Raw genomic sequence first — 25,805 nt, forward strand, 5'->3', positions numbered from 1 at the left:
TTAGCTCACACTTTACGTTTATTAAGTGTTTGGGTGATGTGTTTTTGGTACAAGACCAAGAAGTGCAAGAAACAAAGTTACTAGTTATAAATTACAGTAATACAAAAAGGAAAGCTCAGGTTTTTATGACACATTAGCCTTCAATTGATCCAGATTGCACTGCCTCATGATATTTGCCTTTATCCTCTCTACTTTCTGGATGCAATTTGATGAGATCATCAATTCGCAGGATTGTAATTGCGGCTTCGGTAGCAAACTTCAGGCTTTTTGTCTTGACAACAGTAGGTTCAAAGACCCCTGCCTGCTTGTTATCCCTTGGCTTTCCATTCAGCAAGTCAAGACCAATCCTGGAAAAAACACCAAATTGAATGAATTAGTATCATTTTCCAACATTAAGAGATATATTCTACATCTATAGCTCCAGTAATATGCAAGTTAGACCTTTTGTGTAACTCAGTTTCAGTAACTGTACTGTTTAACTAGGTGTGTAGGTTATCCATTATGTCTATGGGAGACCGTACTGAAAGACTGCCCTCCCCTAGAAAGGTCACAGAGCAATCGTTTATGGCATGGAAGGTCAAACTACATGAAATGTGTACAGTGTAAAATCCTTCTTGTAGAGCCAATGCCAAAACACGCACAGTTGGGTTGGGAGAAAAAAAAAATGTTAATGTTTTAGCACCTGAAGAAAATACAATACTTCACCCTACTGTAAAGTATTGCCAGCAAAACTGATGGAATGGGGCTGCAATGACTACTAGGTAGATGTATGATACAGATCCTATGGTCAGTAGCATTGTAGCATAATGCCGAGAGCTCACCTATTTAAAGAAAAAATTATCTGTAGTTTTGTATTTCTTGTTTTTAACTGGAACAAAAAAATCTAGGTAGGGAGAGTGAAGGGGATGCGGATTGGCCACAGGGTCGGCGTGCAATCGCCAGGAGAGACAGTGCTGACACCACTGGAACAGCACCGCAGGCAAGCATAGGTGTTATTTTAAGGGTAGGCTCACGTCTGTGTATAAAAAATAGCGGCGATTCTCAGCCAGGAAAGTTGGGAGTGTCATGCGTTTTTTTTTCCCTCACCTAGCATCCGTATGCCATGTGCATGCAATCCGTATGCAATGTGTTTTTAACATCAGCTTTTACATACAGTAATTCTCTGTCATTTCAAGCTAGTTTTCGAACAAATAAAACAATCTTATATACAGCTATAGATGATGGTAAGAAAGGTCAGTGATATATAATTAGTGTAGTACGTTTGTAGTTTACCGTACATGTATTTAGCCATTACATTTTTTTTACAGAAAAATATGGTGTGGGGTCCCCCATATTATGCTTAACCAGCTGAGGGAAATCAACAGCTGGGGGGTGATATTTATAGTCTGGAAAGTAGGTAATAAACATGGAGCTTCCCAGGCTATTAAGATGAGCTGTCTACTTAGCCTTTACTGGTTATTAACAAGGGAGGACACCTTATTTTTAAATAACCAGCAAAGGCTAGGCAGACAGCTGCGGGCTGATATTAATAGCCCAGGAAGGGTTCATGGATATTGGCCCCCTCCCAGACTAAGAACATCAGCCCCAGAATTAGCGCATCCATTAGCGCTCGGCACTGAAGCTGCATTCTCACGCTCAGGGTCTCCTGCATGCCGGGCTGAGCAGAGATCATGCCACCGCTCAGCAATCATCCATATGTAGCAGAGTTGGACTCGTCGTGGGACAAATGGATTATCGGCGGACAAGTGAGGAATACTATGATTTTTTTATTTTTACATTATTAAATTGGTAAAAGAGGGTGGGGAGTATTTATTTCAAATAAAGGTCTTTTGCTGTGTGTTTTGTTCAATTAACCCCTTTACCCCCAGGCCATTTTCTGTTTTTTGTGCCTTTATTTATTGCTCCCTCTCTTCCCAGAGCCATAACTTTTTTACTTTTCGTCAATATAGCCATGAGGGGGCTTATTTTTTTGTGGGACAAGTTGTACTTTTGAATGACACCATTGGTTTTACCATAATGTGTACTGGAAAATGGGGAACAAATTCCAAGTGTGGTGAAATAGCAAAAAAAAGTGCAATTTCACAGTTGTTTTTACCATGTTCACTAAATGCTAAAACTGACCTGCCATTATGATTCCCCAGGTCATTACGAGTTCCCAGATACCAAACAAGTATAGGTTCATTTTTATTTAAGTGGTTATAAAATCCAAAGTTTGTTAAAAAAAAACACACACACACACACACACACACACACACACACAAGTCGCTATTTTCAGAGACCCGTAGCGGTTCCATTTTTTCAGGATCTGGGGCCGAGTGGAGAGCTTATTTTTTGAGCGCCAAGTTTACGTAGCCCGCACCAAGAGAGACCCGACATGTGCTGTACATCTGTGAGTGACCTGTGTGTCATCACATACAATGCTCTGCATGCATCTATCCCAGGCATCTGGGAAATACTGCAGAATGGTGCATGTGATGACACAGGTCTGCTCTCCTCTCCCTGCACTGGTAATCACAGAAGATAATGGCATTGAGATTTGTGTTTTCTGGGTTCACACATCACTCTTCCATATCACACAGAGATACTTGGTTCTGAGCATCTCTGGAGGCGTTTTCTTTTAGGTTTTCCAGCCCAATGCCTCCTGCTTATGAATGAGCAACGTCAGAGGGGCTAAAACCGCTTACAGAAGAATCTCTGCTAACACCCTCTTGGTTGTAGGGGAAATTAGCATTAAAACTCTACAATCTAAATTAAAAAAAAAAAAAAAAATGTTTTATTCTGCTCTTCAGCGCCTTCATCACGATGTGGCCATGAAAAAAAATGGTGATGGGTCCTCTTTAACAGATTACTGCTTGAGGTTGGATATCTTTCTTGGTCATGTTAAGACATCTCTAAAAGATTTACTGTAATTAAACAGTCACAGAATTGGAACAGAGCCTCTTGTGGAATCAATGAGATTGTCCATTCAATGATTGCAAGCAGAAAACTTGACAACCATGAGCAGATGGTACACAGCACATTAGAAGACGGCATAACTTTTCATTTTTAATCAATGGAAGTTTCTTTTTTGCGGCCACCTAACACCTCAAGTCCTCCTTCGTTACCACAATGAGATTTTGACACTGCGTATTTTCTCTGCACAAAGATATGCAGTGTCTTTCAGTTCCAGCAACGTGTATGAGACTTCTAGAAATCGCATACCCACTAATTTAACCAATAAGTGCAGAAAAACTGCAACACCACACCAAGTACTTGTCGTGTGAAATCACACACTTGATTTTGTTCAGAGAAGCTCTGCAAGTGTCCCATTCAATTCAACCAAGTTTCAATTGCTGAAATTTCTGCAACAAAATCAGCAGCGATGAAGCGCCCGCTCAGACACAATGTGATAGCTGCAGATCAGCGACCGCCGTTTGGTCGAGGCACACGTGTAATGCCCATGCTGGATAGAGATTCCACCGAAAGAAGATGCAGCAGTGCTGGTCTGGTGTGTGAGCTTCCCCAACCTTCACAGACTTATTATTAATAAGGGACTGCCCACTACTAATATTTTACTACGATAAGTGTAGAGGGATTACATGAAATCGGTGCTTCCACTCTATGCTTCCAGGATTCTTCAATACGGTTTATTAAAAACTGGTTAATTGATGTATTAAAAGACATTACTATTTCCAATATATTTTTTGTATATTTGTTTTGTGTCTTAATTTATTCCCAAATGGCATTCAGAGGGTTGTTACCTTTTGTATCTTATTTATACTAGACTGTTTTTCAGAGTGTTTTCATGTCCAATTGTTGTAAGTGTTGGGAGATTTTTCCCCAGTCCCTCATTACATCTCCAACCCACTCATCTATCCAACAATGTTGGAGATGCAATGAGGGATTTGGGAAAAATCTCCAACACTTACCAGGGAGTTCGATTCCAAACATATAACATTGGGCCAAACATTTGGACAAGAAAACACTCCAAAAAAAAAAGTCTAGTATAAAAAGTAGATACAAAAGGAAACAAGCCCCTGAACGCCATTTGGGAATAAATTCAGACACAAAATATACTGGAAATAGGAATGTATTTTAATATATTAATACATCAATGAACCAGTTTTACATTAAAAAAAAAAAACACAAATATATAAAACATTTAGTAAAACCTAATTTTTTTTAATGAAAAAAGAAAAGATTGACATCACATCACCTGTCGTTCATTCAAAAAAGATGTGTATATAATTCATTAGTATTTTATTAAATATTCTACAAAACAAGTCCTCCAATGCTTAGAAAAAGACTTCGTTTTTAACACTTTTTGCTGTTAATATGTTGTAAGAGCAGACGTGAGATTAATTTCATATATGCTGTTATAAATTTTATTGATTGCATTATATCTACATGCATATGATTTAAGCAAAGAATTTAAGGAAAAGTATAGAAAAAGGAAAAAGTGGGGACAGGCGTTCTGAAACTATTTGCTATGCAAATGAGCACCGCCCACTATCAGCCCCAGAAAAGGTAGAAATAGGTTTCATGCTTTATTTTGAACTATTCACCTGAGGAGTTATGTTTCACCATTCCATTTTAATAAACCGTATTGAAGAATCCTGGAAGCATAGCGTGAAAGCACAGATTTCTTGTAATCCTACTAATACACATGTAACGTTGGAACCTCCATAGTATATCAAGGCGTCAGCAGACAGTTATCAAGGATTAATACGAATACATGTTATCCTACAGTTGTGCCTGTATGCACAAATGTATAAGGCATACGTGTCAAACTCCTGCTCATGGGCCAAATCTGCACTCCGCAGGGGCGGCTATGCGGGGCCCATCACTCCGTACACTGGTTCGCCCGCGACTTTAAGTTTTTCATTTTGGCCCTCTGTGTTTAAGTTTGACATTGTATAAGGTGAGCAGAATTCCTTATTTGCTACCAATCATGACAATCTAATACTACACTTAGATAGCGCTCCCTTGTCTCCTTTATAACCTAGGTTACATCCTGCAGCAATCTTACCACGGAGTAAATTTTGGATCAAAGACCCTAAAAGGTGAAATCAGTCCAAAACATTTTGCTGCTGAACAGCAAATCAGTTCACCCATAAAGGCCTATAAACTGAGGAATTATATATGTACACACACTTCATCTAAATACTTACATTTGTAAAAAAAAAACGAAGTTGGAGTACATGAAACTGTGCATGTGATGATGCAACTTTAAAAAAAAAAAAAAAAATCACACTCTTAGTAGTGTTGAGCGAGTATGTTCTGTCCGAGTATGCTCGGGCCGAGCTCCGAGTATTTACAGCTGCTCGGTGATCAGGTTAAATCGCTCCCATGTGAATGATTTGCAACTGTTTGACAGTTTTACTACATGTGAGGAATGTCTATTTCTTACACATTCCTCACATGTATTACAGCTGTCAAACAGTTGCAAATCATGCACACGGGAGCGATTCAACCATATCACCGAGCAGCTGTAAATACTCGGAGCTCGGCCCGAGCGTACTCGGACAGAACATACTCGCTCAACACTAATGCTTAGCTTTACTTACTAGCTATACATTAAAAACCAAAAGATGCATGGAACAAACTATAGTAACGAGTTTAGTTCCTTACCATTTTAGATTTTTGCGCTCTGGGTTGACTTGGGCTTCATTATGGAACGCTCGCAACTTTGCAACTAGGTCAGTAGAGTCCTGTGCAGCATTCACAGCAAGGGTTTTTGGAATAACCAGAAGTGCTCTTGCAAACTCTGCAATTGCTAGTTGTTCCCTAGAGCCCTGAAAGCAGAACAGGTAGACAACTTTCATCAAAAGTTTGGCAAAGGAGTAGTGGGATTATAGTACATATTCGACATGTTGCCTGATAAATACTCTGCATTTCAGCGCCGCCGACACACCCCTACAGTATTTACTGTGCTCCATTGGCTTCTCATGGCAGTGCTGGGCAGCAGCGGTCAGGTAGGTAATCAGGAATGTCAGTACAACAGGAAACAGACCGCCAGGAAGTGGCACCACTGGAACGCATCTTACTGTGACACCCAGTCATGGCCCAATTATGCACTTATGTCAATAGTGTAGTAGCTTATTGCCTAGTGTTTCATGGATTATTACTGTATTTTCAAATTTATTTATTTGTTGGGATAAGAAAACAATTTTCTGCCTTTCTTGTCAAGTACACAGCATGTTCCGAGTACAGATATATTAACAAAATATGAGAATTCAGCATTTATAGATCCACTGATCATCACTTCATATCCAGAACCCACACAATATCAACTTAAATCTGGTGGTGGGACCAAGTCAAAAATGATTTAATGTTCACATCAGGTTTTTTTTTTTTTTTTCTCTAACACTTTTCAAGTTTATTATTTTTACTAATTATCTTGCTCTCAGTTCCTTGTCCTCCACTTGGACAAGTTAGTTTTACATCTGCTGCCCTCTTTCCTTTCTAATATAGGAAGAAACCACATTGGGAAGGAAATTGTACTACCTTCATTCTGTGCTTCCTTTCATCCAGTGGAGCAATCCTACACAATTTGGATATGGACATATGTCACTACTTGTCTGTGACAGAGTTATTTAGACTGTCATTCAAGAAGGTCCTCGTCGAGGACTCTCTGCCTTATAAGGCTACCAGTGCTTGCTGGATTTGTTCTGCCATATTGGAAGCAAATAGGGCCAAGCACAAAGCGCACTCCCCCTTGGGGGTTAAAGAAGCATTCCTCCCATCAAATTTTTTTCCTCTTAATATCTTGCAATCATCTTATTATATAGCACTGTACTTACAATTGCTCATTTTGCCTTTCTACCCAGTTAAAGGGAACCTGTCACCAGTTTTGCCCTATAACAACTAAAACCATTACCTTATGCAGTGCCTGTGCTGCATTCCATAAATGCTATATAACCCCGACTTCACCTGTATACTTTAAAAATCTTTTTAATTCTCCCGCACTGTATGGAAAGGTCTGTCCAGTCCGATGAGCCTGGTTTAGGGCCTCTCCTTGCCTCCCCCCGGCTGCTGCTCGCCGTCCTCCTTCCTTAAATGACGTGGATGATCCTTCGCGTCATCAACATTCTGAGCCCGCAGTACAGCAAAGCATAGTGCGCAGTTGCGAGCAGCAATTTCTGTGCGCAGGCGCAAGATTTCACCTGACAATGTGGATTACGCGAGGAGTCATCCACATCAATTAAAAAAACCAGACAATGTGAACTGAGGTCTAAGATGGCAGACATACAAGAAACAGAGGCATGTTCACACTAGCAAAAAAGAAGCAAGACAAAAATATATCTCATACCCTACCATAATTATATATAAATGTAAAGCAAAATTGCATAATAAATATAGGGTACTTAGTGAACTATTTTTGATCAAAAAAAGTATACAAGCCGTCCCACCAGCGGCAAGGTGACCCTAAATTGGGACGGTACCTATACTGCCTATATTAAAAACCTTACTGTATATCAAAGTTGAAGTAATGCATATAAAAGGGTAGACAAATAGGACCGGGTCCCAACTCCAGACCACCTAGGCCCGTGGTAAGCTACATATATACCAATCAGCTCAACAAAGGGCATGCCACACCCTTAAATTGCACAGAATGCAAACAAGTCAAAAAACCAGACAATGTGAACTGAGGTCTAAGATGGCAGACATACAAGAAACAGAGGCATGTTCACACTAGCAAAAAAGAAGCAAGACAAAAATATATCTCATACCCTACCATAATTATATATAAATGTAAAGCAAAATTGCATAATAAATATAGGGTACTTAGTGAACTATTTTTGATCAAAATGAGATATATTTTTGTCTTGCTTCTTTTTTATCAATTAAAAAAAGAAGGACAGCCCATCGGAAACCAGGCCCATCGGAAACCAGGCCCATCGGAAACCAGGCCCATCGGAAACCAGGCCCATCGGAAACGACCAATTTCTATACAGCGTGGGAGAACTTAAAAAGGTTTTTGGGGGGTATATAGTGGGAGTCAGGGGGTTATATAATCATTTATGGAGTGCAGCTCAGGCACTGAATAAGGTCATAGTTTTAGTTGTTCTATGACAAAAGTGATGACAGAAAATGATAATATATGGCACTCTTGCAGTAATTAATTCAAGTGCACAAGGAGGGTATCCAACCCATATATCATATAGAGCAGAAAAACTTGGCACTCTTTGAAAATAAGTCCCTTTTATTTGCATTTATATAGCGTTAAACGTTTTCAGTCCTGATACAGACCTTCATCAGAACTGAAAGGGATAAATGGGTATAAACAAAAAGGCAATCAAATTGCTGCATAGATTCATACACATAGAAGAATCATTATAAAGATGAAGTGATAAGATATATAGTATGTAACATGGTACATAGACAATTAAAATCAAAAAGTAGAGACATACAAGCTGATGTAATCAAGGTGGGAGAAAAGGATACAGGAACTTCCATATGAGAAGTGGGGAGGGATCCAGGCATAGGTCACTGATTTATTACTAGATGGAGCGAGAAGTCCCAAGTTACAGGCATGGAGATCTCTGGGGGATTTTCAGAGTGGTGGGAGGGGAGTGATGACAGGTTCCCTTTATTCTCCTTTCTCTGCTCTATGTAGAAACAGGAGGTCTCTTGTCTCTGCATTTACCATCCCCCTCTTCAACTCCTGACCCAGTTGCTCCTCTCCTTCCCATAAGACTTTTGCAGTGACTCAACTTGTGCTGACAAAAATTTACCTCCTGTTTCTACATAGAGCTTAGGATTCAGTTAGTTTGTTTTTAATCATGTGATGTCATAGACCTAATGGAAAACATGAGAATTAACTAGGTAGAAGAATAAAATGAGCAATTGTAAGTACACAGTGCAATATAATATGATGACTGCAATATATTAAGAGGATGAAAACTTTGATGGGAGGAGGGCTTCTGTAAGGCTCACTCCACTCTAGTGGTGGGGGTCTCCTGGGCTGTTCGCCACCTGGCTTTTGTTCTATAGCTCTGCAAGGCTGCTACCTGGTCTTCCCTCAACACTTGCTTCTCCTACTGCTTTCTCACTAACAGTAGATTGGAGCCAGTAGTCGGTTGTCACCTGCTGAGGAGACTTTTTTCTTTATGTGTATTTCTTAGTGTCAGCATACACCCATGGTTTGTGCCCCCAATGAAGACTGCGAGAAATGGATTTTACTGCAAGTACCAGAAATCCTCCTTTTTAATGAGGAGACTTATGAAAAGTCAAAAAGAATATAATATATATATATATATATATATATATATATATATATATATATATATATATATATATATTCAAAACAGAAAATTAAATAGTGTTAGAAGTGTTTGTTTTTGAAGAAACATTACCTCTAAAGACAAGTTAAAATAATCATTTTTCTATAAAGCTACATCCTTACCATGCTAGTAGCATAGTTCTCAAGATAAATGGAAAGTGCAGCTTCCACAGCGCCTCCGCCTGGCACGACAGATTTTGATTCTAACACTCTCTTCACTACACAAAGGGCATCATGGACAGATCGCTCCATCTCATCACACATGAAGTCGTTGGCACCGCGAAGAATGATGGATGCACATGTTCGAGCCTTTGTACTGTAACATTTATGCAATTAATACACCAGTTTATGAACAAATGAACCTTACTATTATACCTTAATTATACCATCAGGTTTCCCCAAAAGCTGACAGCTTTGATGCAAGTCTATTTATTTCATTTACTCACTTATATAGCACCACCAATTCCACAGAGCTTTACAGACATCACTGTCCCCACTGGGGCTCACAATCTAATTTCCCTATCGGTATGTCTTTGATATGTGGGAGGAAACCCACGCAAACACAGGGAGAACAAACTCCTTGCAGATGGTGTCCTTGGTGGGATTTTAATCCAGGACCCCAGCGCTGCAAGGCTACAGTGCTAACCACTGAGCCACCGTGCTGTGTGAAATACCTATGGTTTCAAGAAAATATGACTCCTCTATAGAACATATATATACCCAGCACACTAGTTCTGCAATGATCTTAACACAAGAATATACAGCCTCACTCTCCACATTATAGATTAAGGAATCTTATCTCATATGTATAACAAAGTTCAAATTCATAAAAAAACAGCACTCCAACCCCCAAAAACCTTGTAACTGCGCTCAGCATGGCAACAAAGAAATGGGAATCTTACATCAATTTAAAGAGCACTTACTTTTTAACAAGAATCAGCTCATCGTCACATATTCTCTCTTGAACAACCTCTTCGGCTTGTCCTAACATGGACACCTCAAAGCTTTCCTCGCCCTCCAGATTTGCAAGGGTTGAACAAACAATAGCTGTTGATTGAAAGTATAGAATAGTCAGGAACAGGAAACATGAAAATGACAATTAATATTACTTAAACTCAAGAGTCATACCTTCATTGCTAACATGTTAATTCATGAAATGCTATGGCTGCCTTTAGGTAAACCGAGAAAGAGAAGTCACTCACCACCAGTAGCTTTAGCAATGCGTTTCAAATCCTTTTTCAGTACTCTTCGTACAGCCATTGCACCTGCATCAACAAAATACTTGAGACACATGTCATCAATCCCACCAGTAGTGAGGATGACGTTAGCCCCGGTTGCCAAAATCTTCTGGATCCGCTCTTTGGTAATATCAGATTCCCTAAAACAAAACATGAAAATGTTTTCTGTTCACTTTTATAGTATTTTCTATTTCAAAGATAAAATAGGGTTCTATTAAAGCTATTTACACACCACAAAATCTCGTGTACCATTAAAGGGGCATTCTCGAATTTGGAAGTTATCCCCTATACACATACGATAGGTAATAAGTTCCTGATCGCTGGGCTCCCTACAGAACCTGAGAAACAAGGTTCTGAAGAGTGACTGGAGCAGCGGCTGGTCATGCACACTGCTACTCCATTCATTTGTAAGGGAGTGTTGAAGACCAGCTGGGCACAGTGCTCATATCTCCAGCACTGCCATTAAGAATAAATGGAGTGACAGTGTACCTAGTCTATCTTCTATTCTAATCATATTGGGCTCTTCAGAGCTCTGGTTCTCAGGACAAAGGGGGATCCCAGTGGTCAGACCCCAGCAATAAGGGATAACTTCCACACTTGAGAATGCTCCTTTAATAGGTTAGCTGTGGGACAGTGGTGCCTTCATAGTTTACTCTTAAAGAAGCACTCCCATCAAAGTTTTTATCCTCTTAATATATTTAAAATCACATTATATAGCACTATCTCCTTACAATTGCTCATTCTGCCATTCTACCCAGTTATTCTCTTTTCTCTGCTCTTTGTAGACACAGGAAGTCTCTTGTCACTGCATTTATCCTTCCCCTCTTCAACTCCTGAACCAGCTGCTCCTACCCCCTGCTATAGACTTCTACAGTAACTCATGACTTGTGCAAACAAAATTGACCTCCTGTTTCCACATAGAGCTTAGAAGAATTCAGTTAGCCAGTTTTTAATCACATGATGTCAGACCTAATGGAAAAGAGAAGAATTAGCTGGGTAGAAAGACAAAATGAGCAATTGTAAGTACACATTGCCATATAATATGATCACTGCAATATATTAAGAGGATGAAAACTTTGATGGGAGAGATTCTTTAATAATTATTATTCCTTTCTAAAGGTAAGACACAATATACAACCCCTGGAAAAATTATGGAATCACAGACATTGACTCCAGTTTCCTCCCATTCGTTGCTCATTTGTTTTGTTGTGCATTTCCTCTTTTGGAGACATATTGCTTTAAGTTTCCGGTCTTGACGCTTTGATGTCTTCCTTGGTCTACCAGTATGTTTGCCTTTAACAACCTTCCCATGTTGTTTGTATTTGGTCCAGATTTTAGACACAACTGACTTTGAACAACCAACATCTTTTGCAATATTGCTTGATGATTTACCTTCTTTTAAGAGTTTGATAATCCTCTCCTTTGTTTCAATTGACATCTCTCATGTTGGAGCCATGATTCATGTCAATCCACTTGGTGCAACAGCTCTCAAAGGTGTGATCACTCCTTTTTAGATGCAGACTAACGAGCAGATCTAATTTGATGCAGGTGTTAGTTTTGGAAATGAAAATTTACAGGGTGATTTCATAATTTTTTCCCTCTGCTTGGTCTGAAAAAAATTACCCTTACTGAGTACCACATTTTTTTTCTTGATTTCTTTTACTGTTTCTTAAAGCCATAAAGTTGCCATTTGGAATGACTTTAGTTTTGTGCCATGTCTGTGATCTGCTTTTTTTCAACAACATTAAACAACTGAATGAACATCCTCAGAGCCCGGTGATTCCATAATTATTGCCAGGGGTTGTATGCAGCCTGCACACACGGTGAATGGGATTGTAGGGAGCAACAGTTGCTGGAACTAATGTTATGTCCTATTTTACTATTGGGTTAATCAATACCGTAGGGAAACCATTTTTATTTTATTTTTTTTTAAATAGAAACAGCTGGAAATCTTGAACAATTTCACTTTATCGTTTACCCTACAGGTACAGCTGCTTACACCACACACAATGAATGGAAGCAAAGAAAATTGCACATTACCTTAAAATATTTCAAGGCATATAAGAAAAAAAAAAACAAACGAGTGACAATGCAGATATGCACTTGAACAGCTAAGATACATACCTCTGCCTGATCTGGTCCAGCTTAGATGGGTCTGAAATAATCACTTGTACTCCAAGCTTCATTTTAGTTTTCTGCAGACTGAAGTCCAGGCAAGCAATTTTTGCATTAGTGATTCTCTTATTCATTCCTTTAAACAGAGAAACAAGTGGTTTCAGGCAAACACCACGTTCCTATAACATATTCAGCCAAGTAACAGTGTTATTAAACCTACATTTCAAGATCAAACCTATAAAATTCTGTAAAGACATCCCCAGAATCATGAGTCAGAACAGCACGAATCAAACACCAGTACATTATATGGAACATTTCAGACACTTATCCTTAAAGGGAACCTGTCACCATGAAATTGCAGTCCAATCTGCAGGCACATGTTATAGAGGAGGAGCTGAGCAGATTGATATAGTTTTGTGAGAAAGATTCAGTATAACCTGTGTTTTCATCATTTAATCCTCTGCTCTTTCTAGGGTTTTTGATCCCGTGGACAGTCCTAACACTGACTGACAGCTTTCATTGTTTAAGTGTATACAGAGATAGCTGTCAGTCACTGATCGAACCGCTCACTGGACCAAAAATCCCAGATAGAGCCGAGGATTAAATGATGAAAACACAAGTTATACCGAATCTTTTCTCAAAAAATATATCAATCTGCTCAGCTCACATGGTGCCTGCAGATGGGACTGTATGTTCATTGTGACAGGTTCTCTTTAAAAAGAGCTGGTCAGATTAAGTGGATGAAAGTGTGTTTATACTGAAGCTGACCAATTTTTTTTCAAACACACTCCTGCAACTCCACCACCCGCATCCCTCTGCTGTCTAATCAATGAATGTGACAGCCAGGGTCGCATTTCTGTCCAGATGCTACACAGATACCACCACCTTGTGCCAGTCACTGCACTGGTTACCCATCGGCTAGAGTACAGTACAAACTTCTCTCACCCATGAATCTCTCCACAATTCTGTACCACCATATAGCTCATATATATCTTCTTCATATCAGTCTATCACCCTACACGAGCTCTTTGTTCTGTAACTGATCTAAGACTAACATCCTCCACAATCCGAACCTCCCACTTACATCTCCAAGACTTCTCTCGTGCTATGTCCGTTTTCTGGAATGCACTACTCCAGACAAATCAGATAACAATGTAGAGGCTAGGTATTTAAGCGTACTTAAAAACACATCTTTTTAGACATGTCAATCAATGCACTTCACTAATCTAACCCTTCCCTGTTCTCCCTTTCTAAATTTTCCTGAGAATCTGGTCTCTCATTCATCAGTCTCCACATCCTCTATGCACCCAATAGCACTTGGTAACAGTATTTAGAAATTGGCTGATGACCGGATCATGCAGCATTATTATAAAATGCTTATTATAATGATAGCTGGACCATACGTGACAAGCACTTTTTGCCTATTGTGTCCCCCCCCCCCCCCCTCCCCATTTCCTTGTAGATAGTAAGCTTGTGAGCAGGAGCCTCACTCCTCCTGTGACTGTTGAACTGTGTTATTCAGTAACATCTTTATTGTCTGTACATGTCCCTGCTTAATTATAAAATGCTGTGGAATATACTGGCTCTATATAATTATTATTAATGTGCAAAATGTAACTAACAATAGTCTCTACTACAACAGATGTTTGGAAATTACACTAGACTAGAAGGCATAAGCAGATATTCATGTTTAATGACAAAATACCAGTAAGTGCAACCTAGTAGCAAAGAAAGCATTAAATAGGTTGGCCACTTAATGTTACTTCCAGCACATTTGCGAAAATAAACAATGTGTCACTTACTAATTTATTACCATATCAGGTCCAAACTCTTACTCTGGAGCATCACTATCTTTGGTGCAAACTTTTTTTATTCTTCCTTTACTGAACACAGCTGCTGATGGAGGGGCATGAGACCAGTCAACCATCAGCAGCCACTGCTGAAAATCCCTGCACATTGGAAATTAGCACATTTGAAGTGTTTCTTTCAATTGGGTTACATACTCCTCCATGAGCATCCATGTTATGGACAGGATTGCAATGCAGAAGACTAACAAAAGGGACAGCATTTCTCCATCTAGAGTCTACACATATCTTCAACAAACATAGGATGCATGAAACCACGTTATATAGAGATTATAGTCACCTTGTGAGCCCACGGTGCAGTTAAGTGCATACCCATTAACAAGAATGCTTTCTTTCTGGCTCCGGCCATGAGCTTTAAGCACATTAATGGAGTTAATTGGGTAACGGGCTTGACCCTTTGGATCCACATATTTCACAGCAAGTGCAGCATCAACTACCATCGAAGAAAAGAAGTCGCCATCACTGAGCAAACGAGTCAAGGATAAAAGACTTATCTGGTAATGCTTGTATCATAGGCGCTAACCATCTGAAATCCCAAAGTATGCAGCCATGTTAACTAGAGGCGTTAACTTCCTATAGATGACTAACTGGCTACATCACTTATCAGAAAGGATTATCTGAATATAATCAGCTGTTACAGCCATAATACAAGTATTATCTGTGATTGTACCCAGAAAACATGGAAAAAGGATACACTCCAATGATTTTAGAAGACATAGAAGTCTTAGCGGCATTAAGAAGACAGTCCTTCCCGAGCTCATCTGTGTTAATCGTGAGGTTTTCATTGATGTATCTAACAGCTTCTCTATAGGGAAAACAGAAAACATGTGTAAAAGGAGCAAAATTTTTAACATATTGATTGTATACAATTAAGAAGTTCATAGAGAGATACACACGGCCAAAAGTGTTGGCACCCTTGAAATTGTTCCAGAAAATTAAGTATTTCTCCCAGAAAATTATTGCAATTACACGTTTTCTTATTCACATGTATAACATGGTTCTCAAGTCCTCAGACAGTGCTCTTTTTATCTGGTTTCAGGTGTGATTTTCATATTGCCCACACCAGTTACTTGCCACAGGCGAGTTTGAACGAGCATCACATGCTAGAAAAATTGGTTTACCCACAATTTTGGAAAGATGCCAACAATTTTCTCTGGCCCATTCTTGGGTTTGTGTGAAATGGTGTCCAATTTGGAAATACACAGGTGTATAACAAAACATGTGTAACTGCAATAATTTTCTAGGAGAAATACTTCATTTTCTGGAACAATTTCAAAAGTGCCAACACTTTTGACAATGACTGGATAAATGTTCAAAGGGTTGTCTTCTTTGTGCAACCTCCATGTTATCCATTACCCCTTCCTGACATCTGCCACTGTACAGCAGATGTTGGTGGCACATGTACAGAGCGGGCTTGGGAGCTGAGCTCGCTCCATACATGTGTGTTTTATCTATATTATACAGTCGATACTCATCTCTGCTATGGTTGGAGTTAGACAATTGTGGCAATTTAACCACTTAGATGTTGCAGGCAATTGGAACCAAAGAATTAGAAAAAAAAACCTATGTTACCCCTTCAGCGCCTGTTGGGTGCAGGTGGGTGGTCATAGCAACAAAAGGGCTGCTATCATTGTGCTCCTAAGAAACAGAAGCTAATGGGTGGTCCCTAGTGTAGCACTGGGCCATGCTCCACCTAACGGAAAGGAGTGATGCACAGCATTTTTAAAAGCAATTCTCCTCCATCACACCAATACTAGTAGTCTAGCAATGAGAAAGTTAAGCAAGGTATTACCATGTAAAACAGCGATTCTGGTTAAATACCTTCACCATACTGTGAGGTTCCCTTTAATGGGAATCTGTCGGGTTTTTGTTACGTAATCTGAAGATAACATGCTGTAGAGGTTAAAACACAGATTTGGTTTTGTTTATTTGCACTGATTGTTTTAGCACCAGGAGTTTATCATTGCTGACACACAGCAGCCTCCTGGTCCAACTCCACCCCCCCTCCTGTGATAAGTAGCCCAGGGTCTATAGACATTGTATATACAGAGCCTGGTGAGGGGAGCAGCTTTCTCAGCTCTGCTTCATGCTGAATCTAAAAACACTGTCAGAACAGCTACACCCAGTCAACTGAGTGATACATTGTTGGATTCAGGGAGGGTCTCTGTCTACATGAGGTTGCTCTCAGATGAGGTAGCAAAAAACCTGCTGACAGATTCCCTTTAAGACATGGATTCATTAAAGGGGGGTCCACAGAAGCTAAAACCCCTTTGCTAACAAACTTAACCTGGAAGTCTTTCGCAAGTATCATATGGAAAATAAAACGTGAATACCTTTCATTATGAGGGCTGTGGAGTTGGAGTCGGAGCCCATTTTGGTGGAGTCGGTATAAAATAGACCGACTCTTAAAATATATAATAAATTGGGTACAGTAGTTCAATGCAGTTTGTGGGGAATATTTTTTCATAAGAATTTGGGAAAGTTATGAAATGTCCTATAAATGTCTGTCCTATTCCTGATCTAAGGGTCTAGACTTTTAGCTGAGATGAATCTACTACAGTAAATTGATCACTTATACATGAGCCGAGTATGAGGGAGTCGGAGGTTTGGCTTACCGAATCCACAGCCCTATTCATTATGATAAAGTCAATTTTTATAATGAAATACACGGCATGGGTTAAAGGTGATGTAAAAGCAATTTTCATTATGTTGAATTATTTTTTGCCCAGTGATGTGTTGAACCCCCTTCCTTTTCTTGAAAAACAAGAGGAATAAGTAGCTCCGTTATTAGCACTGTTGCTTTGCCCAGGGTTTTATTTCCACCAAGAATAACATCTGCAAGGAGTTTGTATGTTCTCCCCCTGTTTGCGTGGGTTTCCTCCCACACTCCAAGGACAGTGATAGGGAATTTATATATTGAGCTCCAATGGGGGCAGCAATAGGGGATAGTGTAAAGCACTATGGAATTAATGGCGCTGTATAAACGAGAACAATAAATAATGCTACGCACTTGCAGGCCAGACGATAGCCTCCAATAACGGATGTGGGGTGAATTTTCTGTTTCACAAGCTCATCAGCATTCTTCAGCAATTCTGCGGCAATAATTACCTAGGTATAGAAAATTACTATGTTAAAGGTGAACTCAAACTTAAAAAGCATAAAAAATACACAAGCCTACGAGGCTCAAGCAAGCTGCATAAAAAGCAGTACTGTTATGACGTTAGCGGTTAGGAGGTTAATCCGGTAAACTAGCATTGTCTTGCACTGTCTCACGTCTTGTTGAAGGGATTCCCCAGAAAACTGCAAGACGACTTGTAAGGCTATGTGCCCACGATGCAGAAATGAAGCAGAAAATTTCTGCAGCATTTCTGCATCTCCCTGGCAGAAAAAAACGCATGCAGATTGTGCATGCGTTTTTCCTGCAGAATACATGCGGATCCACATGCGGGTTCACATGCGTTTCCGCATGCAGATTGACAAGCACTTTCCAGGCGATAGCATCACTTGGAAAGTGCTTGACAACTAGGTCACACTGTATAAATCCATGCAAACAGCATGGATTTATACAGTGTGAACCGTAAAAATTAAAACAAATAAAGCTATACTCACCCCCGAGGCCCCGGCGTGGCTGCAGCGCTGCTTCCTGGCTGGTTCCCGGCTGCCGGCATATCGCGAGACAGAGTGGTGAAGGGCCTGCGGTCACATGACTGTGACGTCACCGAAGGTCCTTCAGCGCTGCTGGCATTCAGAGAGAAGACGCCGGACAGGTGAGTATAAACTTTGTTATTTTATTCTTTTTTACAGGTACAATGGTACCCAGGTCTGGATGAGAGTCTCCTCTCCTCCAGAACTGGGTACCATCCGCACATTGAGACGCATAGAAGCCGCTTGTAAAAATGTACAGTCGCGGTTTCTGTGCGTCTCAATGCAAGTCAATGGCGGGAGTTCCGCTGCACTTCCGCAAAATTAAATGACATGCTGCGGATTTTTGTACGCAGCATAAACGCTGCGGAAAAATCCGCAGCATGTGCATAGAACATGCGGAATCCCCTTGGGGACCATGGGGTGCGGATTACCTAGCGTTTCACAAGAGTTTACGCTGCGGAAATTCCGCAGCATAAACGCTTGAAAAACGCTACGTGGGCACACAGCCTGACTTTTACATTTAGGGAGGTAAACACATTGGCAGTCTGGGAAAAATATGTTGCATAACAGTTAATAGATCTGAGCCAAATTAGGTTTTGCACTACTTTGATACTGATGACCCATCCAAAGGATTGGTCATCAATGTCAAAATGGTGGAAGTCAGACACCTGACACCCCACCGTGCCAGCAGGGTGCATACGGTGCGGAGCAGGACAGCACGGCTCTGTACACTGAAGAACTACAGCCCTGACGCTACTAAAGAGTGTACACAGCCATGACGTTCTGACTCCACACACTTAACATTATCTAACAGGTTGTCGGACCCCCACTAATCTCCTATGGATGACCTATCAGAAGAAGAAGTGATCAATATTGAAATAGTCAAGTTATTGACTACCTATTTAAACAGCAATATTAAGTATATTAAAGTTTTGAGAATTTTTCTCAACCCGTGTTTACTGTTCGGGACCTATAGCTTAATTGAAAAAGCTGTAACAGTTCCAGTGATAATATGTAATTTCCATAACATTTATTAGTCCTCCAGGGAGACTTGTACATGCAATCATTTGATCACTTGCATAATACACTTAGTGATTTACTTATGTAGCGCAGGGTATAAAGCCCATAAGAATTATATTAACCAGTTTCTGACCTAATTAATAGTGATGAGCGAGCACTAAAATGCTCGGGTGCTCGATGCTCGGGTCGAGCACATTGGAATACTCGGGTGCTCGAGCAACGAGCCCAATGTAAGTCTATGGGAAACTCGAGCATTTTTCTGGTGGTCCCCCCGGCGGTCTGCAGAAGGTCAAAAATTGCCCAAATCGACGGGAACAGTGCTCAATTAAACGTCAGGTAGGCAGAATATATAGGCGGACAGGCAGGGTACATAGGAGGGTGCATGAAAAACATAGCAGGGCACTTAGAACGCACTAGTGCCCTCCAAGAATTCTCCCACGCTGGGACGGCATTGAGATGGCAGGCTGGATGGTAGCTGAAAGCTGCCATCCTTCAGAGACACTGCAGAGCGCAAGCATGCTTGCGCTCCTCAGTGTCTCTGAAGGATGGCATGCTGGATGGCAGGGTTCTGCTACCATCCAGCCTGCCATCTCAATGCCATCCCAGCTTGGGAGAATTCTCCTGCTCAAGCGGTGACGTCATTTGCCGGCACCGCTTGAGCAGGAGAATTCTCCCACGCCGTCAGTGACGTGCATGAGGTGAGGTGAGCTGAGTTCAATGGACATGAACTCGGCTCATCTGGATGCCGTCACAGCCAGACACTGAGGAGCTTCTCAGTGTCTGCGGCACGGCAAGCTGGATGGAAGCGTTCTGCTGCGATCCAACCTGTCATGTCAATGTAGCAGTGCTGGAGCCGTCCTGGGAACCATGGAAAGGTAAGGATGAGGTTGGTTTATTATTTTACTGTTATTGCAGGAGATCGTTGGCTTCAGCTGGAATGGGCGTGACGGTAAGAAGAGTTTAAATTTAGAACTTTAAACAATTGTGTCTTTATTTCAATTAAAGGACTTTATTCTGGGTGTGTTTTTTTTTTTTTAACTTTCACTATGGGGTTAGTAATGGGGGTGTCTTATAGACGCCTCTCCATTACTAACCTGGGCTTGATGTCAGCTGGCATTATAAGCTGACATCAACCCCAGCCCTATTACCCCACTGCCACCGCTACAGGGCAGTGGGAAGAGCGAGGCTAAGTGCCAGAATTGGCGCAACCTATGGTTGCGCCATTTCTGGGGCGGCTGACGGCTGGTGTTTCTAGCCTGGGAGGGGGCCAATATTCATGGCACCCTTCCTGGACTATTAATATCAGCCCCCAGCTATCTGCCTAGCCTTTGCTAGCTTTTAAAATAGGGGGACCCGACGTCTTTTTTTTGGGTCCCCCATTTTAATAGCTAGTAAAGGCTAGGTATTCAGCTGGGGGGCTGATATTAGTAGCCTGGGAAGCTCCGTGGGTATTACCCCCTTCCCAGGCTTCAAACATCTGCCCCAGCCGACTGCTTAACCTCCGCTAGAGACTAAAATTACGGGGAACCCCACACCAATATTTTTTTTTAAATAAATCCTTTATTTTAATACTAAATGACAAGTACAGTAACCACTGTCACTGTACTTATTATATATGTGACTGACATGTTTCTATCTAATCTATGTGTGATGCTCTATTCTTTCTGTTCTAAATTGTCAGGTACCAGTGTATGCCGCTGCTGAATTGCTGGCTTTTCATGTTTTACTGTGAGCACTGTTCCCATCGATTTGGGCATTACAGTGAGTGGCAGACAATCCCTGAATGATTGGTGCTCTAAATAGCGCCAAACATGAAGGACGGGGACCCGAGCTCCCGCCCGAGCATCGCGCAAGTACTCGGCGAGCTCCGAGCATCTTGAGTACTGAGATGCTCGGGCTAAGTACCGAGCAGTGGCGAGCATGCTCGCTCATCACTACTAATTAAATCTTACGTTATCAAAAACCTATAAAGTGTGAGGCATAACATTCACACAATGCTACCAGTATGGTCAAACAACAGTAGCAGTTGGAAACCAAGATGCCATTCAGAGGTCCCAACTGCAAAAAGAAATGTTCTGCTACTTCATATAGGAGAAGGCAAGACACACATTCCCCTTCAGACGATAGCAGATGTTGCTCTTCCCCATTAGCATAGCCACTTATTCTTAGAAAGGAAGAAGTGGTACTAAAATGGGGGTTATTACACAGATCTAATATAAGCATCTGACCAATAAGATGTGAAGTCACCCATGTTTCACCAAACTCGATTTATGGCACCTATAGACACACAAGGTCCAATTCATCAAAGCTTTTACACCAGGATTCTGGTGTAAAAAGTTTAGGAAAAACAAAAATGACAAAATTTGAGTGCAACTCAATGCTGCAATAAAATGTTGTGACTCTTGCCGTTCTTATCCCATGGTCGCTCAACTCCGACAAAGCGGGCAGGACTGGAGCAGGGCAGAAAACTAGCACTGGCGCTTGCGACGCCACACATCTTAATCCAGCAAGGACTGGAGAAAGATGTGTGGCAAGGCGCCAGCCACTTTGCCCGATTCACCTCTTAATGAGTCAGGATCCTAGCACTGCACCTCATGTGAAGATTGATAGTCTTGATTTATCGGGCCTCAGTGAAGACCAACAGTCCTTTTAACAGCCCGCTAGTCAAATGGGCTAAAATATAACCAGTTGAGGGTGTTTAGGAACTCGAGTTGACAAACACTACTCTGTATCCTGCAAAAGTGAGAAAATACATCCAATGCTACAAATTGACAGCGCGTTCACATGCCTGCGGCAGCCCTTTAAGAAAGCAGTGGGCAGCCACAGACAGATTAATGTACTAACCAAAATGCTAAGAGGGGACTCTATTGCTAGACTGAAGTACCCAACTTTCCAGCAAAAGTCGGGTCTGAACTTCCAGTGTTGTGGGACCCCGACACGTAGAGAAGTATCCCACAATCCTCTATGGCTGCCTTCACAGTGAAAGCACTCGGAACTAGACCAGCATTACCACATCATTTTCTAATGTTAATGACAAACCATCGGGCCGCAGAGGGTAGAAAGATCCCACTCTGCATACCAGAATACAACAACCCAGATATTCAGACCCAACCTTTGCTATAAATTCAGGTCCTATAATCTGGCATTAAGGACATCAGTCTGTTACATGAAATGAGCAACCACTTACAGATGATGGGTATTCTTTAATTCTGTGTCCGTTCCATCTGAGAATGACAAAATAAGGCAGGAAACACAAAGTGTGACAGAGGAGGAGCCTTTCAATCACTGAACCAAGTACTGGTGCTCGTTCCCTTTGACAAATCTGAAGCAACCACTTCCCATTTAAATGCATACAAAAATTCAGAAAGACTAAAACCTACAACTGAGGTTGTCCCATCTCCAACTTCATTGTCTTGCAGATCAGCAAGTTCACAAAGGACTTTAGCAGCAGGATGTTCTACTTCTAGCAGCTTTAGTATCGTTGCACCATCATTTGTAATGGTAACATCCTGGAATGAAGAAACAACTATCAGATTGGATTAACCTCTAATGACAAAATAATTACTTTTTGGTTTACAAAAATTAAGTGCAACATTAGTTTTTCTGCAGTTTGTTGCGGTGTTTCTTTTAAGACAGTGAAATATACATTTCCAAAAAAACAACTGCAGCAAAAACACGTGGAACAAGTGTCCGTTCTGTATCAGCTGTTTAGAAAACCATTTGTCAGGCCCACTTCACACGTCCGTGTGTACAGTACGTCCGGTGCCCGGTTTTATTCACATACCACACGTAACCATTATAACCTGTGGTGCTTTGTACATGTCCGTTTTTTTACAGACAGTGTGTTGGTGCAAAACATACATACACACACACACGTCTGTTTTTTCCGCCCCAGCAGCACAGATAATGGCCAATACAAGTCTATGGGTCCGTGAAAAATACGCACATCCATGTACTGTCAATGTTGAACATTGCAAAGTATAGGAGAAGCTTTGTAATTTATTTATCCATACTGTAAAAACACTGATAAACTGATGGTAAAAACTGATGACAGCGGTACCGGTTTTCCACGTACGTGTTTTATACTGACATGTGAAGGAGACCTTATGCAAAGAGCAATGAGAAATGTCCTGCTATTTCATATAGGAGAAGGCAAGAGACACTTTCCCCTTCAGACGATAGCAGAGGTTGCTGTTCCCCATTAGCATAGCCACTTATTCTGACAACAGAGGAAGTGGTACTAAAATGGGGGTTATTACACAGGTATAATACAATCATCTTACTCTTTTTATAGGGAATGATTAGGTTTAAAACTCTGCAATTTAGTGCAGAAATAAAGTAGCATGCAGCTCATGCCTCAGATTTTGTTCTCTTATGAGACTGCCAGAAATAGCCAAGTACAGGATTTAACCTTTGCTTAATTCACACAAGTGTCTGCAGAGCCCAGATCTCAGGACTGGAGGGGATTAGGAAGTTATCCCCTATCCTGTGGATGGGAGAACGTCCAACCTTGTTCCTTCTTTAACCGTTTAGCAGTCATTGGGCAGTAAAAATGACCTGGAAATGTGATTCTCCTGGAGAGTACAACTACGTCAATATCAAAATTGCATAGTTTTTATTTAAGTGGTGAAATTTTTATGGATATTTTTATTGCTACTATTTTGGGGTGGATTCAACATTTTGATAGCTTATTGCATTTTTGGAGGAGCTGTGGTGATTAAAAAAAACAAAAACAAACAAACAATTATGGCATTTTTTTCTCTTTACAACGTTTACTAATCGAGTTAGGCTATGTGCCCACGTTGCGGACCTGAAGCATATTTTTTACGCTTCTCCCTGGCGGGAAAATCGCACGCGGATATTACATGCGGTTTTCCCGCCAGGTAGAAGCGTTTGTGAGGCGTCTTTGCATGCATTTCCGCATGCGGGTTATCAAGCGCTTCTCCAAGCATCACTTGGAAAAGTGCTTGACAACTTGTTCAGAATGGTAAAAAATAAAAAAATAAACTTTATACTCACCTTCCGATGCATTCTCTGCCCCGTCCGGAGGCTTGAGCGACTCACGCTGTTGTGTGCAGGACCTGCGGTGACGTCATTGAGTCATGTGGTGGGTCACATGACTCAATGACGTGGCAGGTCCTTCAGACAACAGCGCGACGGAGGGAAAACATCAGAAGATAAGTATAAACTTTATTTTATTCTTTTTTTTTTTACAGGTTCTTTGGTACCCAGGTCTAGATGAGAGTCTCCTCTCATCCAGACTTGGGTACCATCCGCACATTGATTCCGCTGCGCTTCCGCAAAATTAATGAACATGCTGCGGATTTTTGACCGCAGCATGGGCATTGACATTGCGGAATGCCATTGGGGACCATGGGGTGCGGATATACATGCGTTTTTCAAGCGTTTACGCTGCGGAAATTCCGCAGCATATACGCTTGAAAAACGCTACGTGGGCACACAGCCTTAATGTTATATTTTGATAGACCAGATTTTTATGGACAAAGTGATACCACGTACCTGTATTTTTTATATTTTGTTAAGATCTATGTTAAATGTTTTTTTTTTTAATATACATCTTTGAAAATTTTTTCCCCACTTTTTATTGTATTTGTTAGTCCCGAGTGGACTTGAACCTGTGATCATCCGATCACTTGTACTATACCACAGTACTGCTGTATATAGCCCAAATTTCAGTCTCTTATAAACACCAGGCAGAATTTGGCGTTCATAGGAGTAGGCGTGTTGCCATGACAGGCAAAGGGATCTTTAGCAAATCCCCAGCCATTATGGTAACCCATTGTCACCCAGTGACTGTCAAAGGGGTGCTGATAAGCAGTTAGAACAGTGTGCCATTGGGGAAGCGCACTATTAAAGGGGTTGTCCACTACTCAGACAACCCCTTCTCAATCAGCACGTTTACACCCATGAAACAACAATACTCATACTCCTCTCCAGTGCAAGAGTTGTTCTAGCGGTGTCGGCACTGGCTCTCCCGGGTAATTGTTATGTCACACGATCCCTGACCCCAATCATCGACGGATTCACTGTCCCAGCCTTCAAATGTATCAGACATCAAGAGGAAGTAAGCGGCAAGCCGCAACTCTGACTTCCTCTTGATGTCGGATTTCTCCGGAGGTGGGGACAGTGAAGCCGGCGAGGATTGGGCATAGGGTTCACCTAACAAAATCAGGTCACGTGAGCCCCAGGACAGCTGATGCCGACATCGCAGGCGAGTATAAGTGTTGTTATATTACAAGGGAAAATGAGCTGATTGAGAAGGGGTTGCCCAAGTAGCGGACAACCCCTTTAATGCCACTGTCAGGGAATGACAGCAGTATTTAACAGGTTACCAGCTGCAGGTGTAGCTCTGCTCCACTCGCAAATGTTAGAGGTAGATGACGGCTGAGTAACAGCCATTATCTGCCGGGAAAGGAGCAGACTCCGCTCCTGAGCCCTCTCCATTCATCCTCTGCCAACAAGTTCTGTACATGTACGGCACTGGTCATTAAGGGGTTAGCTGACTGTATACTACAATGCTTTGTGCTGCACCACTGAGTTTGTTTTTCTATATAGCGTAGCTGTAAAGTGCCTGGTATTGAGAGAATACTTCCATTAATGAAATCTACAGGCCTGTGCAGACGCAATCTACAGACA

The 25,805-nt window shown here is 41.2% G+C and overlaps 1 protein-coding gene and 2 non-coding genes across 4 annotated transcripts in view; all 3 read right to left on the bottom strand.

Annotated features, from left to right (window-relative positions):
* Positions 1-25,805, bottom strand: part of TCP1 (t-complex 1) — a 29,617-nt gene continuing 3,812 nt past the window's right edge. The window contains exons 3-12 of one of the 2 annotated variants that reach the window (XM_073673386.1): positions 22,529-22,657; positions 17,494-17,591; positions 15,178-15,288; positions 14,764-14,945; positions 12,628-12,754; positions 10,468-10,643; positions 10,189-10,312; positions 9,389-9,581; positions 5,611-5,774; positions 1-347 (exon numbers count right to left, since the gene is read on the bottom strand). In XM_073673386.1, coding sequence (XP_073529487.1) covers positions 134-347; positions 5,611-5,774; positions 9,389-9,581; positions 10,189-10,312; positions 10,468-10,643; positions 12,628-12,754; positions 14,764-14,945; positions 15,178-15,288; positions 17,494-17,591; positions 22,529-22,657 — 1,518 coding nt within the window. In that variant the 3' untranslated portion in view covers positions 1-133. The remainder of the gene's footprint in view (positions 348-5,610; positions 5,775-9,388; positions 9,582-10,188; positions 10,313-10,467; positions 10,644-12,627; positions 12,755-14,763; positions 14,946-15,177; positions 15,289-17,493; positions 17,592-22,528; positions 22,658-25,805) is intronic. The other variant, XM_073673387.1, reaches the window with a different exon arrangement.
* Positions 21,213-21,346, bottom strand: LOC141260659 (small nucleolar RNA SNORA29). Its single transcript, XR_012319385.1, has one exon. It is a non-coding gene; the product is annotated as a small nucleolar RNA SNORA29 (small nucleolar RNA).
* Positions 23,268-23,401, bottom strand: LOC141260660 (small nucleolar RNA SNORA29). The gene has a single exon (XR_012319386.1). It is a non-coding gene; the product is annotated as a small nucleolar RNA SNORA29 (small nucleolar RNA).

Source organism: Phyllobates terribilis, unplaced genomic scaffold (genome assembly GCF_046119375.1).
Source record: "Phyllobates terribilis strain yellow unplaced genomic scaffold, ASM4611937v1 Scaffold_3__8_contigs__length_932513732, whole genome shotgun sequence".
Classification (NCBI taxonomy): domain Eukaryota; kingdom Metazoa; phylum Chordata; class Amphibia; order Anura; family Dendrobatidae; genus Phyllobates; species Phyllobates terribilis.